A 22,084-nucleotide genomic window follows, 5' to 3' on the forward strand; every position below is an offset into this window, starting at 1 on the left:
TGGAGCAGCTAGGACTTGAACTGGCAAAACCTCCAGGTGGCTGGTGCAGTGGTAAGTTGCTGTTTGGCACACCCACATTCCATATTGGAATGCCTGAGTTTGAGTGCCAGTTCTTCTGATTCCAGCTTCCTGCTAATGAGTACTCAGAAACATAGAAGATAATGGCTCAAGTTGCTGGATCTTTGCTACCCACATGGCCCAGTCTTGGATGTTGTGGGCATTTAGGGAGTAAAACAGTGGATATAAGATCAGTTTCTGTCTCTATCTCTTTGCATTTCAAATAAAAGGAAAATAAACTTAAAAAAAAAAACCAAAACTCTAGGGAAGGGTGTTGTGGCACAGGAGGTAAAGCCACCTGCTACAACACTGGCATCCCATTAGGGCACAGGTTCAAGTCCCAGCTACTCTACTTCTTTTTAATGGTTATTTATTTGAAAGGCAGAGTTACAGAGAGGCAGAGGCAGAGAGAGAGAGCAAGCCAGGTCTTCCACCCACTAGTTCACTCCCCAAATGGCCACAAACAGCCGGAGCTGGGCCTATCTGAAGCCAGGAGCTTCATCTGGGTCTCCCACACTGGTGCAGGGGCCCAAGCACTTGGGCCATTTTCTATTGCTTTCCCAGGCCATATCAGAGAGCTGGACCAGAAGTGGAACTGCTGGGTCTTGAACCAGTGCCTATATGCAATGCTGACACTGCAAGCGGTGGCTTCACCAGTTAATGCCACAGCACTGGCCCCTGCTCTAGTTCTGATCCAGCTCCCTGCTAATGCGCCTGAGAAAGCAGCAGAAGATGGTGTAAGTCCTTGGGCCCCTGCCTGGCCCAGCCCTGGTCACTGCAGCCATGTAGGGAGTGAACCAGTGGATGGAAGCTCTCTCTGTTAACTTCCTTTCAAATAAATAAATAAATCTTTTTTAAAAATTAGACTTTTTATTTATAATACTATTGGCTACAAGACAATTTGATAATGTCTTCAAAATTCAAGGCAAACGGTTATTAGTGTAGAATTCTGTACCCAGCCACAATGGAAATAGAATATTTTTAGGTACCAATACTGAGTTTACTTTTTGTACACCTTTTCTTAAAGATTTTTTAAATTAATTTGAAAGGCAGAATTAGAGAGAGAGAGACAGGGAGAGAGACAGGGAGAGAGAGGGAGAGAGAGGGAGAGGGGGAGAGGGAGAGAGGGAGAGAGAGGGAGAGAGAGGGAGAGAGAGAGAGGGAGAGAGAGGGAGAGGGAGAGGGAGAGAGGGAGAGAGAGAGAGGGAGAGAGAGGGAGAGGGAGAGAGGGAGAGAGGGAGAGGGAGGGAGGGAGGGAGGAAGAGAGAGAGTGAGGGAGAGAGAGGGAGGAAGAGAGAGAGTGAGGGAGAGAGAGGGAGGGAAATCCACCATCTGCTGGCTCACTTCCTAAATGGTCACAACAGCCAGAGTTGGGCCAGGCCAAAGCCAGGAGCTTCTTTTGGGTCTCTCATATTGGTGGCAGTGGCCTGAGCACCTGGACCATTTTTGCAGCTATTCTCAGGCCATTAACAGGGGCTGGATTGGAAGTGGAGTAGCCAGGACTTGAACTGGTGCCCATATGGTATACCAGTGCTGTAGGAGGTGGTTTAACCTGCTTCACCACAGCACCCCTGTACACCTTTTCTTAAAAAGCAACATGAGGATATACTCCAACCAAATAAAACAAAACCAAGAAAACACAGGGATTCTGTAAACAGGGAAAGATGACGCGCAGGGTCAACAGCTGTGTAACAGGCCTTGAGCACAATGGACTTGGACTGGAAATCAGAGGACAGAAACCTCTGAGAGAAGGATGTCCAGGTAAATAGGATTAGACACAACCTGACACATGGAGCCCAGAGTGTTGACAGGATATGTGTATTTTTAAAAGGTAATGATAAACTTCAGAAAATATGAAATTGCTCAAGAAAAGCATGATCTTGGTTAAAAGACTTCATAGTTAGGTATATGGTATTAAAAACTCATTTGAACTTGAACCCTGGAATATTTCTATTAAGCAGTACAGACTGTGAAATGGAACACACTGGGAATTATAACACTTCTTGTTTTTACAGTAAATACTACTTAGAGTTATAATGATGAAGCAGTTTTTGCTATAAAATTTTAGAATCAATCTAAATTACAGAAGATAAACTGATTACAGAACATAATGTCAATGATATCACTAGTAAAACTACAAGGTGTAGAAAGGTGTAGAAAGAGAAGTAATGCACATAAGTTTCAAGATTCTTTTCTTCAAAAAAATGTTTATTTTCATTTTTCATCTACTTGAGAAGACACGGCAAGAGCAAAAGTGAGCTCTTCTATCCACTGGCTCACTCCCCAAATGCCCACAACAGCCAAGGCTGGGCTAGCGCCAAAGCCAGGACATGGAGCTCCACCAGCTCTCTCAACAAACCAAGAATTAAAAGAAATAACCTAAGGATAATAAAAGCCATTTATGAAAAGCCCAGCAAAAATCACATTCAACAGTGAAATACTGAAATCTTTTCCTCTAAGATTAAGACTTCTATTCTTTTTATTATTATATTATTGTTATTATTTTTAACAGGCAGAGTGGACAGAGAGAGAGAGACAGGGAGAAAGGTCTTCCTTTTACCGTTGGTTCACCCTCCAATGGCCGCTGCGGCTGGCGCGCTGCTGCCGGCGCACCGTGCTGATCCGAAGCCAGGAGCCAGGTGCCTCTCCTGGTCTCCCATGTGGGTGCAGGGCCCAAGCACTTGGGCCATCCTCCACTGCACTCCCAGGCCACAGCAGAGAGCTGGACTGGAAGAGGGGCAACCGGGACACAATCCGGTGCCCCAACAGGGACTAGAACCTGGGGTGCCGGCGCCGCAGGTGGAGGATTAGCCTATTGAGCTGCAGTGTCGGCCAAAACTTCTATTCAACATAGTACTGATGTCCCAGCCAGAGTAGTTAGGAAGGGAAAAGAAATGAAATGCATGATTCCACACACAAAATAAATGTTAGCGCTAATAAAAGTCAGAGCATACAAAATTCAACACACAAACACAACAGTGCACTTTGGTTTAATAAAAAAATAAATAAATTTGAGCCTCATGTACTGATTCATTCCCCAAATGCCTGCAACAGCCAGAATAGGGTGAGGTCAAAGCCAAGAGCCAGGAATTTAATCTTGGTGTCACCTGACTGGCAGGGACCCAACTATTTTAGCCATTCCTACCGCCTCCAAGGGTCCACAATGCTAGGAAGTTGGACTGGGAGTTGAAGCAGGAAATTTAACTCAGGTATTTCAATATGAGATACAGCCATCTTAACCACTAGGCCAAATGTCTGCCCTCTTTGGTACATTTCTATACATTACCAAAGAAAAATCCAAAAAGAAAATTGAGAATAATTCCACTGATAATAGCATTCAAAAGAACAAAATATTTAGTAATTAAACTTAACAAGGAGATTCTCAAAACTACAAAAAATTGCTGAAAGATTTAAAGACACAAATAGGGGCTGACACTGTGGTGCAGATGGTAAAGCCGCCACCTGCAGTGCCAGCATCTCATATGGGTGCTGGTTCCAGTCTGGGCTGCTCTACTTCTAATCCAGCTCTTTGCTATGGCTTGGGAAAGCAGTAGAAAATGGTCCAAGTCTTTGGACCCCTGCATCCACGTGGGAGACCCAGAAGAAGCTCCTGGTTCCTGGCTTCAGACCGGCATGTCTCCTGCTGTTATGGCCATCTGGGAAGCGAACCAGTGGATGGAAGACCTCTCTCTCTCTCTCTCTCTCTGTAACTCTTTCAAATAAATAAATACATTTTAAAAAAGAAAAAAAAAGACAAATAGACATCTGATATTCATGAGTTGGAAGATTTACTATTAAGATGTCAAGGTGATTTACGAATTCAATGTAATTACTATCAAAATACCAACTTTTTTTGTGTGTGCAGAAATAGGAAAATCTGGGGCCAACATTGTAGCACAGTGGGTCAAGCTGCTGCCTGCAGCACAGGCATCCTAAACAGGCACTGGTTGGAGTCCTGGCTACCCCACTTCCAATCTAGCTCCCTTCTAATGCATCTGGAAAAGCAGTGGAAGATGACTTGGGCCCCTGCACCCATGCAGGGGACCTCAATGAAGCTCCTCGATATTGGGTTCAGCATGGCCCAGCGCAGGCCATTGCAGCTACTCGAGAGTGAACCAGCAGATAGAAGACCCCACTCTCTGGCTCTTCGCCCCCTGCTCCGTAACTCTGTCAAATAAATAAACCTTAAACAGACAAACAAAAACAAACAAAAAAAAAAAGAAATAGAAAAATCTCCCCTAAATTTCCTATGGAATATTAAGAGATCCACATAACCAAAGCCACCTTAAAAAATTAACAGAGCTGGAGGCATCAGACTTCCCAATTTCTAATTGGGGGGCCGGCACTGTGGCACAGCGGGTTAACGCACTGGCCTGAAGCGCCGGCATCCCATGTGGGCGCTGGTTCGAGACCTGGCTGCTCTGCTTCCGATCCAGCTCTCTGCTGTGACCTGGGAAAGCACTGGAAGATGGCCCAAGTCCTTGGGCCCCTGCACCTGCGTGGGAGACCCGGAGGAAGCGCCTCACTTTGGATCCGCGCAGCTTCAGCCACTGCGGCCAATTGGGGAGTGAACCATCGGATGGAAGACCTTTCTCTCTCTCTCCACCTCTCCTCTCTGTAACTCTGACTTTCAAAACAAAACAAAACAAAACAAAACAAAACACAGTGTGGTGGGCCAGTGCCACAGCTCATTAGGCTAATCCTCCACTTGTGGCACTGGCACCCCGAGTTATAGTCCCGGTTGCTCCTCTTCCAGTCCAGCTCTCTGCTGTGGCCCTGGAGCACAGTGGAGGATGGCCCAGGTCCTTGGACCCTGCACCCACATGGAAGACCAGGAGGAAGCACCTGGCTCCTGGCTTCAGATTGGCACAGCGCGCCAGCTGCAACGCACCGGCCGTAGCAGCCACTTGGGGGGGGGTGAACCAACAGAAAAAGGAAGACCCTTCTCTGTCTCCCTAACTCTACCTGTGAAACAAACAAACAAACAAACAGTGTGGTGCTAGCATAGACAGTCATATAAATCAACAGACTATAACAGAGAAGACAGAAATAAGCCCTTATATGTATAATCAGGTGATTTTTTTTCTTTCTTTTCTTTTTTTTTAATAATTATTTATTTATTTGAAAGTCAGAGTTACACAGAGGAGAGGCAGAGAGAGTGGTCTTCCATCCAATGGTTCACTCCCCAATTGGCTGCGCCAATCCAAAGCCAGGAGCCAGGAGCTTCTTCCAGGTCCTCCCACGCAGGTGCAGGGGCCCAAGGTCTTGGCCCATCTTCTATAGCTTTCCCATGCCATAGCAGAGAGCTGGACTGGAAGTGGAGCGGCTGGGTCTCAAACTGGTGCCCATATGTATGCCAGCGCTTCAGGTCAGGGCTTTAACCCACTGAGCCACAGCACTGGCCCTATCAGGTCATTTTTCAAAAGGGTGCTGCTATGATGATGCTTCAAGAACAGTTTTCTCAACAAATGGTGCTGGGAAAACTGGATATCCACAGAATGAGTAGCACACTTACCAACACCACACAGAAAAATTAACTTAAAAATGGATCAAAGATCTAATCAGGGCATAATCTCATCATAAAAATCATGAGAAAATGGCCGGCGCCGCGGCTCACTAGGCTAATCCTCCGCCTAGCGGCGCCGGCACACCAGGTTCTAGTCCCGGTTGGGGCACCGGATTGTGTCCCGGTTGCCCCTCTTCCAGGCCAGCTCTCTGCTGTGGCCAGGGAGTGCAGTGGAGGATGGCCCAGGTGCTTGGGCCCTGCACCCCATGGGAGACCAGGAAAAGCACCTGGCTCCTGGCTCCTGCCATCGGATCAGCGCGGTGTGCCGGCTGCAGCGCGCTGGCCGCGGCGCCCATTGGAGGGTGAACCAACGGCAAAGGAAGACCTTTCTCTCTGTCTCTCTCTCACTGTCCACTCTGCCTGTCAAAAAAAAAAAAAAAAAATCATGAGAAAATATCTGTAAATCATATAAGGGATTTATATCCACAATGTACAAAGAATTCCTACAACTCATAAACAACCCAATTAAAAACTGGACAAAAGGGGCCAGTGTTGTGGTTTAGTGGGTAATACCACCTCCTACAAAGCCAGCATCCCTCCCATATGGGTGCTGGTTCCTGTCCAGGCTGTGCCACTTCCAATCTTTCTTACTGGGATTTTGTTTTGTTTTTACAGATTTATTTATTTGAAAGGCAGAGTTATAGAGAGGCAGATGAAAGAGAGAAAGAGAGAAAGAAAGAGAGAGAGAAAGAGTGCGAGTGCATGAGTGAGCCTTCTATCTACTGTTTCACTCCCCAAATGGGCCTATCCAAAGCCAGGAGCCAGCAACTTCTAGGTCTCCCATGCGGGTGCAGGGGCCCAAAAACTTAGGCCATCTTCTACTGCTTTCGCAGGCCATAGCAAGAGAGCTGGATGGGAAGTGGAGCAGCCGGGACTTGAACAAACACCCATATGGGATACCAGTGCTGCAGGTGGCAGCTTTACCAGCTACCCCACAGTGCTGGCCCCCTAACTTACTGTTAATGCCCTGCTACCCATGTAGGAGGCCTGGATGAAGCTCCTGGCTTTATCTGTTACTCTTTCAAAATAAATAAATAAAATAAATCTTTAAAAAAAAATTGGACAAGACTTGAATGGGTATTTCTCCAAATTTGATACACAAACGCCCAAAGAGATGGATGCATATAAAAAAATGCTTAACATCATTAATCAGAGAAACAAAAATCAAAACTACAATGAGGGGACAGCTTTGTGGCATGGCAGGTTAAGTAACTGATTATAACACTGGGATCCCATATGGGTGCTGGTTCAAGTCCTGGCTGCTCCATTTCTGACCCAGCTCCCTGATAATGTGCCTGAGAAAGCAGTGGAGGATGGCCCAAGTATTTGGGGACCCCTGCCACTCACATGGGAGACCCGGGTAAAGCTCCTGGCTTTGACTTGTGGCCATTTGGAGAGTGAATCAGCAGATGAAGATCTCTTTCCCTCTGCCTCTCTCTGTTAATTCTGTCTTTCAAATAAATAAATAAATAACTCTTTTTTTTTTTTTTTGACAGGCAGAGTGGACAGTGAGAGAGAGAGAGACAGAGAGAAAGGTCTTCCTTTTGCCGTTGGTTCACCCTCCAATGGCCGCCGCGGCTGGCGCACCGCGCTGATCGGATGGCAGGAGCCAGGTGCTTCTCCTAGTCTCCCATGGAATGCAGGGCCCAAGCACTTGGGCCATCCTTCACTGCCTTCCCTGGCCACAGCAGAGAGCTGGACTGGAAGGGGAGCAACCGGGACAGAATCCGGCGGCCCCAACCGGGACTAGAACCCGGTGTGCAGGCGCCGCAAGGCGGAGGATTAGCTTAGTGAGCCGCGGTGCCGGCCAATAAATAAATAACTCTTTACAAAAAAAAAAAAAAAAAAACCTACAATGAGATGTCACCTCACATCCACCAGAATAGCTACTGTATTAAAAAAATAAATGAGATGTCTAAGAGAAATTGGAACATTTGTGTACTGTTCATAGAATTTTAAGTGGTGCAATTGCTTCGGAAAATAGTATAGAGGTTCCTGAAAAAGTTAAAAGTACAACTATTCTATGATCCAGCAATCCCAATTCTAGGCATAAATCCTGGAGATATTTGCACATCCAGCAGTATTCACGAGAGCCAAGAAGCAGAAACAACCCAATGGTCTATAAAGAGGAACTAAATAAACAAGATGTGGCGTATTCAAAACAACGGTACACATTTCAGCCTCAAATGAGGCTGAAGGAGATCTTGTCATATAACATAAACCTTTAAGGACACTATATTTAGTGAAACAGGCAGGGGCCAGAGTGGTGCTGTAGCAGGTAAAGCCGCTGCCTGCAGTGCCATCATTCCATATTGGTGCCGCTTTGAGTCCCGGCTGCTCTATTTCCAATCCAGCTTTCCGCTATGGCCTGGAACAGCAGAAGATGCCCAAAGTCCTTGCGCCCCTGCACCTGTGTGGGAGACCTGGAGGAAGCTCCTGGCTCTTGGCTTCAGATCAGCGCAGCTCCAACCACTGCATACATTTGGGGAGTGAATCAACGGATGGAAGATCAATCTCCTCTCTCTCTCTCTCTGCCTCTCTGTAACTCTGCCTTTCAAATAAAGAAATAAATCTTACAAAAATAAATGAGGGGCCAGCACTATGGCGCATGTTAATGCTCCTCCTGCAGCACCAACATCCCATATGGGTGCTGGTTCTAGTCCCGGCTGCCCCTCTTCCAATCCAGTTCTCTGCTATGGCCTGGAAAGCAGTAGAAAATGGCCCAAGTGCTTGGGCCCCTGCACCCGCATGGGAGACCTAGAAGAGGCACCTGGCTTCTGGTTTCGGATTGGTGCAGCTCCGGCCGTTGCGGCCATCTGGGGAGTGAACCAATGGAAGGAAGACCTTTCTGTCTCTCCCTCTCGCTGTCTGTAACTCTACCTGTCAAATAAATAAATAAAATCTTAAAAAAAAAATAAGTGAAAGAAAAGCCAATCATAACAAATATATATATATATATATATATATAGTCAGAATGGTAGAGAGTGACAAACAGGCAGATCTCACACCCACTGATTCACTCTGATTCATTCCCTAAATGCCTGCAACTGCTGAGGCTGGGCCAGGCGAAATCAAGGAGCTAGGAATTCAATCCAGGTCTTCCATTTGGGACTGAGCCATCATCTGCTGCCTCCCAGAGTATGCATTAGTTGGAAGCCGGAGGCAGAGCCAGGATTTGAATCCAGGTACTCAGATATAGGATGTGGACCTTCCAAGGGCATCTAAAGCTACTGTACTAAATGCCTGCCCCTCCCTTGACAATTTTTGGTTCTGTCATTCATTCAAAACATGCTTACCAAATGCTTGACCTATGTCAAGCACTGCACTTTTTGGTTTCATCAGTATCCACAGATACATTAGCCATCATATGGAATATATACAGATTGACATGATTAACCTTAATCCCTTTTCTGAATTCTATTTCCAAATACCTACTGAATAACTGCTAATATCAATGGGGACACAATATATGCCAATTACTGTCCCAAGCACTTTACACATAATACTGAAGAAGGTGGGCAGTGAGTACTGGTTCAAGTTCCTCCTACTCCATTTCCAATCCAGCTTCATACTACTGCACCTTGAGAGGCATTAAATGGTGGTTCAATTATTTGGTCCCCTGCTGCATAAGTGGGAGATAGAGATGGAGTTCCAGGCTCCTAGCTTTGGCCTAGCCCAGACCTGGCTGTTGCAGACATCTGAGGGATGAATCAACGGATAAAAGATATCTCTCTCAGGTAAATAAAAATAAACACTGGAAAAAAAAAAAAAGCAAATATTGAGTCCTCAAAATATTACACTGAAGAATGTCAAGGCCTCCTGGGATGCTGACAAATATTTTTTAAAAATTTGAGTGCAAGTAATGCAGACATGCTCAGTTTATGACATTCCATCAAGTTACCCTCTTATAACATGGCTTTCTTTTTATGCATATTACAGTTCAATAAAAATGCTTATAACCAATCTATGAAAAGATAACATCACAAATTTATAGGTGAGGAAATGAGAAAGTACTAAGAGTTTTTGCCTAAAGTCACACAAGTAGTAGACAGAATCAAGATTCAGCTCAGGAGGCTGATTTTAGAGCCCATCCAGTCTCAAACATTATCATAAAACCCACATTCCTGTCTTGGCTTAACACATTTCTCCTTTGTCTAAAATGACTTCTTAAAACTTTTTAAAAATTTATTTATTTTCACATTATTTGAAAGGCAGACACAGAGATCTTTCATCTATTGGTTCACTCCTCAAACGCCCACAACCACCTGTGGTGGGAAAGGCCAAAGCCAAGACCCTGGAATTCAATACATGTGGCAGGGACCCATTATCTCATGCCTGCCAGAGTGCACATTAGGGAGAAGCTGGTTCATAAGAGGAGGAGCAAGGACACAACAAGTGTTATCATACGGAATGAAAACATCCCAAAGCACCTTATCCACTGCACCAAACACCTGGTCCATAAAATGACCTCCTCTTAACTTCAGATAAGAATCCTCCAATTTTCTCCATTTTAGTATTTCATTAAGACTCAGTTATGATATGGCTATAATCATGGCATAGTTATCTGGAGGTATGCTGGCTCTATCTTCATGCTCTAAAAGTGTAAACTTCTTGAGAAGAGGGACTACGCATATTGTAGAAACTCATTAAATATCAAATAAGTGCATTAGGAGTTGGTGCAGTGGCAGTGAGTTAAGCTACTGCCTACAACACTGGCATCACCTGTCCAGAGTCCTAATTTAAGTCCCAGCTGCTCTGCTTTATTAAAAAAATTTTTATTATTATTTTTTTGCTCCATTTCTGATCCAGGTCTCTGCTAATGTGCCTGGAAAGGCAGCAAAGGATGGCCTAAGTGCTTGGTGCCCTGCCAGCCATGTGGGAGACCTGGATGGAGTCCCAGGTTCCTGGCCTGGCCTGGCCTGACCCAGTCCTGGCCTTTGCAGCCATTTGGAGCATGGACCAGTGAATGGAAGATCTCTTTTTCTTGGTCTCCCCTTTCTGTCACTCTGCCATTTAAATACATCTTTTTCAAAAAAGTGCATTACTGCCTACAAATTATTTTAATAGACAAGAGTACACGAGAAAACCAATATTAAAACAAGAAGCCCAATGTTTACTTCATTCACCTCATCTTTATGTGAATTAATAGCTGTACTGAACATGGCTTTTATGAAACACTAAGAAATGTCACACTCGGGACCAGTGCTGTGGCTTAGTGGGTCAGGCTGACTGTGACACCAGAATCCCATATAGGTGATGGAGTCCTGGCTACTCTGCTTCTGACCCAGCTCCCTGCTAACGTGCCTGGGAAATCAATACAACAATGGCCCAGTCCTTGAGCTCCTGCCACCAACATGGGACACCTGGAAAAAGCTCCTGGCTCCTGGCTCTGGCCTAGCCCAGCTCTAGCCATTGTGGCCATCGGAGGAGTGAACCAGCAAATGGAAGATCTCTCTCTAGTTCTTTCAAAAAAAAAAGTCATATCCAGGAGCAATGAACAGTGATCCTAATCTTGTATCCTGATAAAATGGTGTCAAAGACAATTTACAGACAAACATAGTAGCTTTACACTTCATTTCTTTTTTTAAGATTTATTTATTTGAAAGGCAGAGTTACAGAAAGAGGGGGAGACAGAGAGAGAGAGAGAGAGGGAGGGAGGGAGGGAGGGAGGGAGGGAAAGGTCTTTCATCCACTGGTTCACTCCCCAAATGGCTGCAACAGCTGGAGCTGGGCCAAGCCAAAACCAGCTTAACCCACTATGCCACAACAGTGTCCCCTGTACTCCTCAGTTTCAATCAGCAGATTAAAGATAAACCTAAATAATTCTTACATAGTTTGCCAATTACTACATTAAAAGCCCAAGGGCTGTCTTCTGATCAATATAACATCATGTCTCTTGAGTAATAATGTTGATTGGCTTTTAAAATAATAACAAAACAACACAAATACCTCTACTTAAACAGTTATTCAAATATTCTTATATAACTTTCCAGTATCAAGTTTAGGTTTATCTGTGGGATCTCTATTTTAATCCAATGATCTGTTTATCACTATTCCAATATCATGTTTTCTATTAATGAAGTTTTGGTACCTGATATTCCTCTAACAACACTGTCATACTTTTGGATGAATAGTCTTTATTATAAACATTAAAATACCTTTATTGGGGCCAGTGCTGTGGCACAGCAGGTAAAGCCACTGTCTGCAGTGCCAGCACCCCATGCGGGCCTTGGTTCGAGTCCCAGCTGCTTTACTTCCAATCCAGCTCTCTACTATGGCCTGGGAGAACAATAGAGGATGGCCCAAACCCTTGGCCCCTGCACCAGTGTGGGAGATTCCAAGGGGGGCTCCTGGCTCCTGGCTTCGGATTGGCGCACCTCTGGCCATTGCAGCCAACTGGGGAGTGAACCAGTGGATGGAAGGATGCCCCCCAACCCCCGCGTCTCCTTCTCTGTGTAACTCTTTCAAATAAATAAATAAATCTTAAAACAACAACAACAACAACAACCTTTATCAGCTTACCCAAAAATTCTGTTGAGATTTTAATTGGAATTACATTAAACATGAGGATTCTTAGAATGTAACTGATAACTTGCTGGCATTTTTTTTTCACTCCATAAACAATTCATTATTATTTGTCTTCTGTAACTTTATATATTATTGAATTTTCTCAAAATTGTTGTACACATTTCCTTATTTTTATTCCTACTTAACAGATTTATATGTAATAGCTATATATAAACAGGACTTATTTGAGACTTTATAATCTAATTCAATATTGCTGAAACAGGACTGCTACTGATTTTGTCTGATCTTAGAGCACTTGCTGGACTCATATTCTCATAATTTTATCTGACAATTTTAATAATCATGTTGCCTGCAACCAAGAAAAATTTTTTCTTGATCCCTTATTAAATTAAAAATGAGACCTATCAAATGACATTCAAACACCTACTTTTGTGTTTTTTTTTTTTTTTTTTTGACAGGCAGAGTGGACAGTGAGAGAGAGAGACAGAGAGAGAAAGGTCTTCCTTTGCCGTTGGTTCACCCTCCAATGGCCGCCGCTGCAGCCGGCGCACCGCGCTGATCCGATGGCAGGAGCCAGGATCCAGGTGCTTTTCCTGGTCTCCCATGGGGTGCAGGGCCCAAGCACCTGGGCCATCCTCCACTGCACTCCCTGGCCATAGCAGAGAGCTGGCCTGGAAGAGGGGCAACCGGGACAGAATCCGGCACCCCAAGCGGGACTAGAACCCGGTGTGCCGGCGCCGCAAGGTGGAGGATTAGCCTATTGAGCCACGGCGCCGGCTCTCAAACACCTACTTTTAAAACATTTTACTCTGAGCTTACAAAGTTCTACATACTAATTATTTAAGGGAGATCAATCAAGGAGTTCTTTAAAACTTGTAGTTTTATTATTGAACTCTTTAAAGGAAAAGGCATTGGTAGAGATACCTACTGAAAAACAGACTGTAGGCTAGACAGCTGTATATCTAATCTTCACATCAAGGTAAGTTAGTAAGGAAATCAGGTCTCAGGAGGTGAAGTGACTTGGCCAACTGACTGAAGGGATGGAGCTGGAATTCAAATCCCAAGTCAAAGCAACTCCAAATTCATGTCCTTTCCATTACAGTATACTATAAGGCAGTTTACAAAAGCATATGGAAACACCTTAAACATTCCATGCAGGAATAGTTCACTAATATTTAATTAATATTTGATTTTATCTTAAAGGTAGAAAACAAGAGCAAAAAATTTCCTCCAATGGTTTACTCTACAAATACCCACAATGGCCCAGGCTGGGTCAGGCTGAGCCGGCAACCCAATCTGGGGTCTCTCATGTGGGTGGGCAGAGACCCAAGTACTTGCGAGATCACCTGCTGCATCTCAGGGTGTGCATGAGCAGAAGTCATAATTAAGAACCCTGTAGATCCCATGTGCAACTTGACCTGTAGGCCAAATGCCTGCCCCCATCCTACTCTTAAAGCTAATAATAACATACACAGGGGCTGGCACTGTGTAGGTTAATCCTCCGCCTGCAGAGCCAGCATCCCATATGGGCACCAGTTCTACTCCCAGCTGCTCCTCTTCTAATCCAGCTCTCTGCTGTAGCCTGGGAAAGCAGTAGAAGACGGTTCAAGTGCTTGGGCCCCTGCACCCACGTGGGAGACCTTGAAGAAGCTCCTGGCTCCTGGCTCTGGATCAGCCCAGCTCTAGCCATTGTGGCCAGTTGAGGAGTGAACCAGCAGATGGAAGACCCTTCTCTCTGTCTCTCCCTCTGTAACTTTACCTCTCAAATAAATAAAATCTTTATTTTTTATTTATTTATTTATTTTTTTTGACAGGCAGAGTGGACAGTGAGAGAGAGAGACAGAGAGAAAGGTCTTCCTTTTGCCGTTGGTTCACCCTCCAATGGCCGCCGCGGCCAGCGTGCTGCGGCCGGCACACTGTGCTGATCTGAAGGCAGGAGCCAGGTACTTATCCTGGTCTCCCATGGGGTGCAGGGCCCAAGCACTTGGGCCATCCTCCACTGCACTCCCTGGCCACAGCAGAGAGCTGGCCTGGAAGAGGGGCAACCGGGACAGAATCCGGCGCCCCAAGCGGGACTAGAACCCGGTGTGCCGGCGCCGCAAGGTGGAGGATTAGCCTAGTGAGCCGCAGCGCCGGCCAAAATCTTTATTTTTTGACAGGCAGAGTTAATGAGAGAGAGTGAGAGTGAAAGAGACAGAGATAAAGGTCTTCCTTTTTCTGTTGGTTCACCCCTCAAATGGCTGCCACGGCCGGCGTGCTACACGGATGTAAAGCCAGGAGCCAGGTGCTTCCTCCTGGTCTCCCTTGCAGGTGCAGGGCCCAAAGTCTTGGGCCATCCTCCACTGCCTTCCCAGGCCACAACAGAAAGCTGGACTGGAAGAGGAGCACCTAGGACAGAATCCATCACCCCAACCGGGACTAAAGCCCAGGGTGCCGGCACCACAGGCAGAGGATTAGCCTAGTGAGCCACGGCGCTGGCCAATAAAATCTTTAAAAATAACATACACAGGCGACATAATCAAAGAAACAGCAACAACCATTTTGGAAAGAACATTTTCACAATTTTAAACTCATTTATGCAAAATGCATCCTTGGGTCTAATTCAACAATGAAAGACCTGACACAATTAGCAGCTGGAATAAGGAAAAGGCAGAACCAGTACATTTCCATCACTAGGATTGATTTCAAAAACCTGTTCACCTGGTTTTTTCACCTTCTCAGAGATTAATCCTTTTCTGCCTTACTAATGTTACCAATGTTAATAAAAATTCTTTTCCTTCAAGACACAATATTCTTAAGAGTACATTAAAATAAAAAGTTAAAAAGAAAGCAAAACTCATTAGCCTATCAGCCTAAGCAAGCTAACTGCTAGCAGATCCAACTTATCTTAGTAATGAGGTGCTTACTCTCTAGGAAAACAAAAATTATTTTGATATGCCTTCTTCTGACTAGATGATTAATTTAAATGTCCAGCAAAGAATCTGCTTAAACATGTATCATTTAACATTTGCTAGGCCGGCGCCGCGGCTCAATAGGCTAATCCTCCGCCTTGCGGCGCCGGTACACCGGGTTCTAGTCCCAGTTGCCCCTCTTCCAGGCCAGCTCTCTGCTGTGGCCAGGGAGGGAGTGCAGTGGAGGATGGCCCAAGTGCTTGGGCCCTGCACCCCATGGGAGACCAGGATAAGTACCTGGCTCCTGCCATCGGATCAGCACGGTGCGCCGGCCGCAGGAAGACCTTTCTCTCTGTCTCTCTCTCTCTCTCTCTCTCTCACTGTCCACTCTGCTTGTCAAAAAATAAAAAAATAAAATAAAAAAAATTTTGCTAAGGCATTAAGAATATGGCAGTAAAATTATTTTTGCACTTAAGCTTTAAAGTCTGAATTCAGAAATAAACTATATATATAAAACCAGACATATACTAGATATAAAAAGGGTAAAAAAAAAAAGTTGCCAAATGATTACACAGCCAACTTTACTGAAGGTAGAGTAGCATTTCAGACATAAATGACATACCAGGAGTTAAATTCAGACATAGGAAACTGGTTTAAACACAAGCTAAAGACAAGTACTTTGACTAAATAGGAAGAAAACAACTGGTAAGTCCAAGGTTCTAAAAATAAGGGGAAACTGGCTATTTCAATGTCTCATAGAAATGTTTATGTTGTATTAACTGTGCCATCAGTTTATGGTTTTTTTTTTATCATATATAGTTGTATATGCCACAAATCCCCTTTAAAAGTTGAAGGGCTGGAGCCGATGTTGTGGCCTAGCAGGTAAAGTCACTGCCTGTGACGTGGGCATCCCAGATGCTCCACTTCCCAGCTGCTCCACTTCTGATCCAGCTCCCTGCTAATGTGCCTGGGAAAGCAAATGCAAAGATGGCCCAAGTGCCTGGGCCTGCTGTACCTACATGGGAGATCAAGCAGCTCCTGACTCCTGGCTTTAGCCTGGCCCTGTCCCAGCTGTTGTGGCCTTTTGGGGAGTGAGCCAATGGATGGAAGATCTCTCTATTTAACTTTCAAATAAATCTTAAAAAAAAAAAAAAAAAAAAAAAAACAACCTGAAGGACTCCTATGAGAAATTTCTATCCCTGTCAAAGTGGGAAAAAAGACTTTTGAGAATTACCTTACTGAAGGCTCTGTTAAAATATTTCTTTTTCCCAAGATTTATTATAAAATGCAATTAGATTTGTCTAAAAATGTATTTTCTCAAACAAAAAGGAGTTCCAAGGCAGGTGTTCTGGTACAGCAATTAAGGCATCACTCGGGACACCTGCATCCCATATTTGAGTGCCAATTTGAGTCCCAGCAGTTGGTTTCAAATCTAACTTCCTGCTAATGTGCCCAGAAAGGCAGCAGAGGAGAATGATCCACGCGCTTGGGCCCAACCATGCAAGTGGGAGACCCGGATAGAGTTCCTGGCTCCTGGCTTCTGTCTGGCCCAGACCTGGCTGTTGTGGGCATCTGAGAAGTGAACCAGCAGATGGAAGATCCCTATCTCCCTCTCTGTCAGTCTGCCTTTCAAATAAAATTAATCTTTTCAAAAAAAGATAATTAAAAAAACAACTAGGGGCTGGCGCTGTAGCGTAGTGGGTAAAGCCGCCGCCTGCAATGCCAGCATCCCATAAGAACACAGGTTTGAGTCCTGACTGCTCCACTTCCGATACAGCTTTTCGCAATGGCCTGGGAAAGCAGCAAGAGATGGCCCAAGTCCTTGGGCCCCAACTCGCATGGGAGACCTGGAATAAGCTCCTGGCTTTGGATCAGGACAGCTCTGGCCGTTGCAGCCAATTGGGGAGTGAACCAGCAGATGGATGACCTCTTTCTCTCTGCCTCTCCTCTCTCTGTGTAACTCTGATTTTCAAGTAAATAAATAAATCTTTAAAAAAAACACACTGCCAGCGCCATGGCTCACTAGGCTAATCCTCCGCCTTGCGGGGCTGGTACACCGGGTTCTAGTCCCGGTCAGGGCGCCGGATTCTGTCCCGGTTGCCCCTCTTCCAGGCCAGCTCTCTGCTATGGCCAGGGAGTGCAGTAGAGGATGGCCCAAGTACTTGGGCCCTGCACCCCATGGGAGACCAGGATAAGTACCTGGCTCCTGCCTTCGGATTAGCGCGGTGTGCCGGCCGCGGCGGCCACTGGAGGGTGAACCAATGGCAAAAGGAAGACCTTTCTCTCTGTCTCTCTCTCTCACTGTCCACTCTGCCTGTCAAAAAAAAAAAAAAAACAAAAAAAAACCAAAAAAACAAAAAAAAAAAACCTAAATGTGTACCACAAAAATGTTTACTATGAAATATCAAACCTTAATCTTAAAAACTAACAGACCTTCATAGGTCCACTTTATGAGATTTTTATAGTATCTTAAAGAATTTGATATTTACTTCAGTTTCAAGATCACAAATCTCAAAATTCAAACGCTAAAAAGAAGTCTATATCTAATAAACTCAAATCAAATGCCTTACATAGTTTTAACCAAGAAAACTAAGACCCAGAATTAAATTTAAATGTAGGATGTTTACTTTCAGTGTTCAATAACAGGTCGAACAACTCATTCATAGTTATCTACATGCAACTACGTAAGACTGCCCTGACTTTGAGATCTTTCAAAATCAGCAATGTAAACTTCAGTTTTCCACTTCTAAAACTTCAGGTTTTTAAAAAAGATTTATTTTATTTATTTGAAAGATTTACAGAGAGGTAGAGACAGAGAGAGAGGTCTTCCACCCACTGGTTTACTCCCCAGATGGCCACAACGGCCAAAGCTGCAACGATCCAAAGCCAGGAGCCAGGAGCTTCTTCCGGGTCTCCCACGTGGGTGCAGAGGCCCAAGGACTTAGGCCATCTTCCACTGCTTTTCCAGGCCACAGCAAAGAGCTGGATCAGAAGAGGAGCAGCCGGGACTAGAACTGGCGCCCATATGGGATGCCGGCGCTTCAGGCCAGGGAATTAACACTCTGCGCCACAGCGCCGGCCCCTAAAACTTCAGTTATAACTATTTCCAGCCAGAAAGAAAAATTAGCATTATTATTGTACTTTCTGCATACACTTTTGTTACTTATTTTATCCATGTTCCTTAAACAAAAATATTAATACTGAGACTACCTTTTTGCCATCAATTACAATTTTCATGTACTATGTTTAAACACACACACAGAGTGCCTTAGTAATTAGTTTTGGTGGTACATCCATAAATAAGCAATGTCAAAAGACTAGTCTTCGGGCCAGTGTTGTGGCACAGCCGGTTAAGCTATGGCCTGAGACTCCAGCATCCAATACTGGAGGGCAGTTCAAGTATTTTTGGGGATCACTTCCCACCCAGCTCCCCGCTAATGTGTCTGGGAAGGCAACAGAGAACAGATGAAGTGCTTGGGCCTCTGCTACCCTTATGGGAAGCCAGGATGGAGTTCCTGGCTCCTGGCTTCAACCTGGCCCAGACATGGCTGTTGTAGTTATTTGGGGGAGTGACCCAGTGGATGGAAGATATCTCTATCCACCCCTCCCCACAACTCTGATACTCTTTCAAGTAAGTAAATAGATCTTTAAAAAGCCTAGTCTTGGGGCCGGCGCTGTGGCGCAGCAGGTTAACACCCTGGCCTGAAGCACCGGCATCCCATATGGGCACCGGTTCGAGACCCGGCTGCTCCTCTTCCAATCCAGCTCTCTGCTGTGGCCTAGGAAAGCAGTGGAAGATGGCCCAAGTCCTTGGGCCCCTGCACCCACGTGGAAGACTGGGAAGAAGCTCCTGGCTCCTGGCTTCGGATCGGAGCAGCTCCAGCCATTGCGGCCATCTGGGGAGTGAACCAGCAGATGGAAGACCTTTCTCTCTGTCTCTACCTCTCTCTGTAACTCTGTCTTTCAAATAAAAAAATCTTTAAAAAAAAAAAAAAAGCCTAGTCTTTTCCTATGAAACATACACATTAACAACCTAGTAATTTGAACTGTTACAACTTACTGAAACAGATTCAAGGTCCAACAAATATTTACAACATACAGAAATTCTGTAGGTTTTGCCACAGGAAAAATGCATGCAAACATTTTATCAAATAATTACAGCATCTTTAAATAGGCACCTCATATTTCTCTCTGTAAATCTGCATTTAGAAAAACATTTTAGAACTGCCACAAAGAACCCACTTTTCAGTAAACAGCTAATACCAAATATCTATGATTTAACCCATAATAACAAAATAGATACAGTATTAAAACAAGCAAAAAATGTAATGGTTCAATTTGCCTTTGATAGAACACACAGTACTTGTTAGCACAGATGCTGATTAGCTACCTTGTTTCCCAGAAAAACATTTCTCTCTTCACAAAAATTACTAGCACTAAAAGGTTAGCTAATTTGTTAACATTTGTAAAGCTCTAAGATTCTGCTGTAACAATTTATCATCTCAGTCCTTTTAAAGTGACATAGGCCTTAATATCAGAGTTGTAAAATGCCACACAGAATTTCTGCATCTGACAATTAGTAACATACTGATTTCATTAACATAATGCACACTTACACATTTTACCACCTCTCAAAAAATTATTGAGGGCTTAAGCAGTGTGTCTTATTTTAATTCACAGTGCTCCATAAAATAATAGTACCTCTTACAATAAACGGCATCTTAAGGTCCCCTGAAAATGGACAACTTGTTTCTCAGAATTACAAGTTCTGGCCCCAAAAGACAGCTAGTCCAGTAGCTAGTCCAGCACCTCATTTTGCAGTTGAGGAACATGAAACCCGAATAAGCGGTGTCTCCGTCAGAAAATTAAGAACAAGAGCCTGAACTCAGGGCTTGCGACGCCCCGTAATGCCTTTTCCATTACACAACCTGCCTCCAGAGATTAAAACAAAAAACTACCTGAGTTCAATACAACAGCTCATGCTGGTGACAAATCCAGGCGGTTAATATATACGTAAAAAGCTTATTACTCAGGAGCCTTGTGTGCGTCCTCAATCAAGAGGCTGTCTCAAAATCAGCAACTCTGTATTTCGTGTTTGGTAAGCCGCACAATGAATTACCGACACTTCAAAAACGAGAGCTTCCCCGTAAGACCGGAATCTCATCGGAGGCATTACAATGACTCAGGGTAATCTCACTAGCATCTTCTTTTCTCTGGAGGGGACAGTTCCCCAGGAGAGTTAGCTTTAGCCCACCTGGAACCTACACACTCATTTCTCAGCCCCAGAAACTTCGCACATCTTTGGCAGTCTGACAACTGCACGATTCACAGGTGGTTGGTACGTTCACATCTCTCCTTGCAGGGAAAACGACAAGGACCGAGGAAGCCGCTGACACCCGCGGTCGACGTGCAGGGCCGGCGGTGCACCGCGCAGCCGGGATCACGACACGCTCTCCGGGCGCCCAGGGCCGAAGCACCCGGGCGAGGGCCAGGGAGCTGTCGCGGAGGCCGGTGGCGCTCCTCGGGGTCCCTCCACTCGCCCTCTCCATCCCCCGAGCCGGAGGAAGGCAGAGGTGGGGGCTGGACGGCCGGAGGCGGGGACTGGGGGCCTGCCGGGCGGCGGGGGCGGCTCGGCTCCGCTCCGAGGCCGCGGGAGGCCATTTTAGCTCCAGGGCCGCCCAAGGCCCCGGCGGCCCTCCGCTTTCCCAAATCGCGGCCGGGTCTCCCTCCCCGCCCCCGCGGGGGGCCGCTCCCAGCCGCGGGCTCCGCGGAGCCGAGCCGGGCGGGGCGGGGCGGAGCGGGAGCGGCCGCGGAGCCGGGCCCGCCGCGGGCTAGGGCTCGGGTCCGCCGGGTGGGGGCTGGCGCGGGGGCGGCCGCGGGGGCGTCGCGTCGGCGGGATCCCGGCCGCGGGGCGGTCAGGGGCAAAGAAGGGAGAGAGCGGGGAGCCGTTACCTATACTGCGCCGCAGCCGCCGCCGCCGCCGCCCCGCTGTGGGTGAATCCAAAGTAGTTGCCGGTCGCCATTTTGGCATCTTCCCCCAGCCGGCTGGGCACTGCGGCGGGCACGGAGAGTCGGGTCCCATGGCGGGAGGAGAGGCGCGGAGGGGCCGAGACGCCAAGGGAGGGAGGGGAGAGAGAGAGAGGCGCCGTGAGAAGCTGCCCCGGCCGGCCCGGGCCGCGGCCGCGCCGCCTCCCCCTCCCGCCTCGCACTCCTCACTCACACGCACGCCCCGGTGGCGGCCGCCGCCTCCTCTCCGGAGCCAGCCCCAACCCCCGCACCTCCCCGCCGCCCCGGGCCAGGGAAAGGGCAAGGCTGAGGCCTCGCGGGCCACATTAGACTCACCATAGGTGAAAGAAACTACAGGGCATATGGGAATCATGGGCTCGGGCTGCTGCTGCTGAACTCTGAACTCTCACCCGCTGCCTCCCTCCTCTGCCCCGCTCCTCCTCAGCGGAGAACAGACCGCCGCCTCCGGCAACAGTGCGCAGGCGCGCCCGCGCTGGGCATCCTGGGAGCTGTAGTCCCGGCAGCCCTCACGGTCCCTCGCGGGTGCGTGGGGGGCCTCGGCGGGGCGAGCGCGGAGACGCTAACTAGGGGCGAAAGGCAGGCCAGGAGGGCCTGACCTTGTCGGGCGCCGTAGTGACGCTAGGCGGGGTGGGGAAGGCGGTGGTGCCCGAGGGCTGGCGGGGCTCGGCGCGGGGGCGTCGGGGAGTGTGACCCAAGAGCGTGACGTCCATCGGCCTTTTCCCCTTCTTACTTTTCATTCCTTTTTTTTCACTTTTGCGCGTGCATTAGTTCACCTTCCCGTTCGCCTCGCTTTTCAACAGATAATTAGGATTCTGTCTGCCTTATTTTCCACATTCTTGCTGCTTGTCACCAACCTCTGAAGGAGGGAGCGAGAGTGGAAAGTGCATCCGTGTGTGGAACTGAAAGCTCGCGCACACCTCGCACACCCCCTGCGCCCAGACCCCCGCGTTACTTGGCCCGGGTGACCAGCGCCAGGTGTCAGGCGCCGTGGTGTATCTGGAGGTACAGCAGTGAC

General features: G+C 46.7%; 1 protein-coding gene across 5 annotated transcripts in view; it reads right to left on the minus strand.

Annotated features, from left to right (window-relative positions):
• Positions 1-21,683, minus strand: part of ZFR (zinc finger RNA binding protein) — an 83,741-nt gene extending 62,058 nt beyond the window's left edge. For 2 of the 5 annotated variants that reach the window (XR_011381989.2, XM_002714107.6), the window contains exons 1-2: positions 21,385-21,683; positions 20,995-21,094 (exon numbers count right to left, since the gene is read on the minus strand). Coding sequence is in view for 2 of the 5 variants with exons in the window: in XM_002714107.6 (XP_002714153.1) it covers positions 20,995-21,094; positions 21,385-21,421 (137 nt within the window). In the remaining 3 variants the exon portion in view is untranslated. The remainder of the gene's footprint in view (positions 1-20,994; positions 21,095-21,384) is intronic. The other 3 variants (XR_011381988.2, XM_008262097.5, XM_089312686.1) reach the window with 2 other exon arrangements.
• Positions 21,684-22,084: the final 401 nt, after the last annotated feature.

This window comes from Oryctolagus cuniculus, chromosome 14 (assembly GCF_051225735.1).
Source record: "Oryctolagus cuniculus isolate XC-2025 breed Fujian yellow rabbit chromosome 14, ASM5122573v1, whole genome shotgun sequence".
NCBI lineage: Eukaryota > Metazoa > Chordata > Mammalia > Lagomorpha > Leporidae > Oryctolagus > Oryctolagus cuniculus.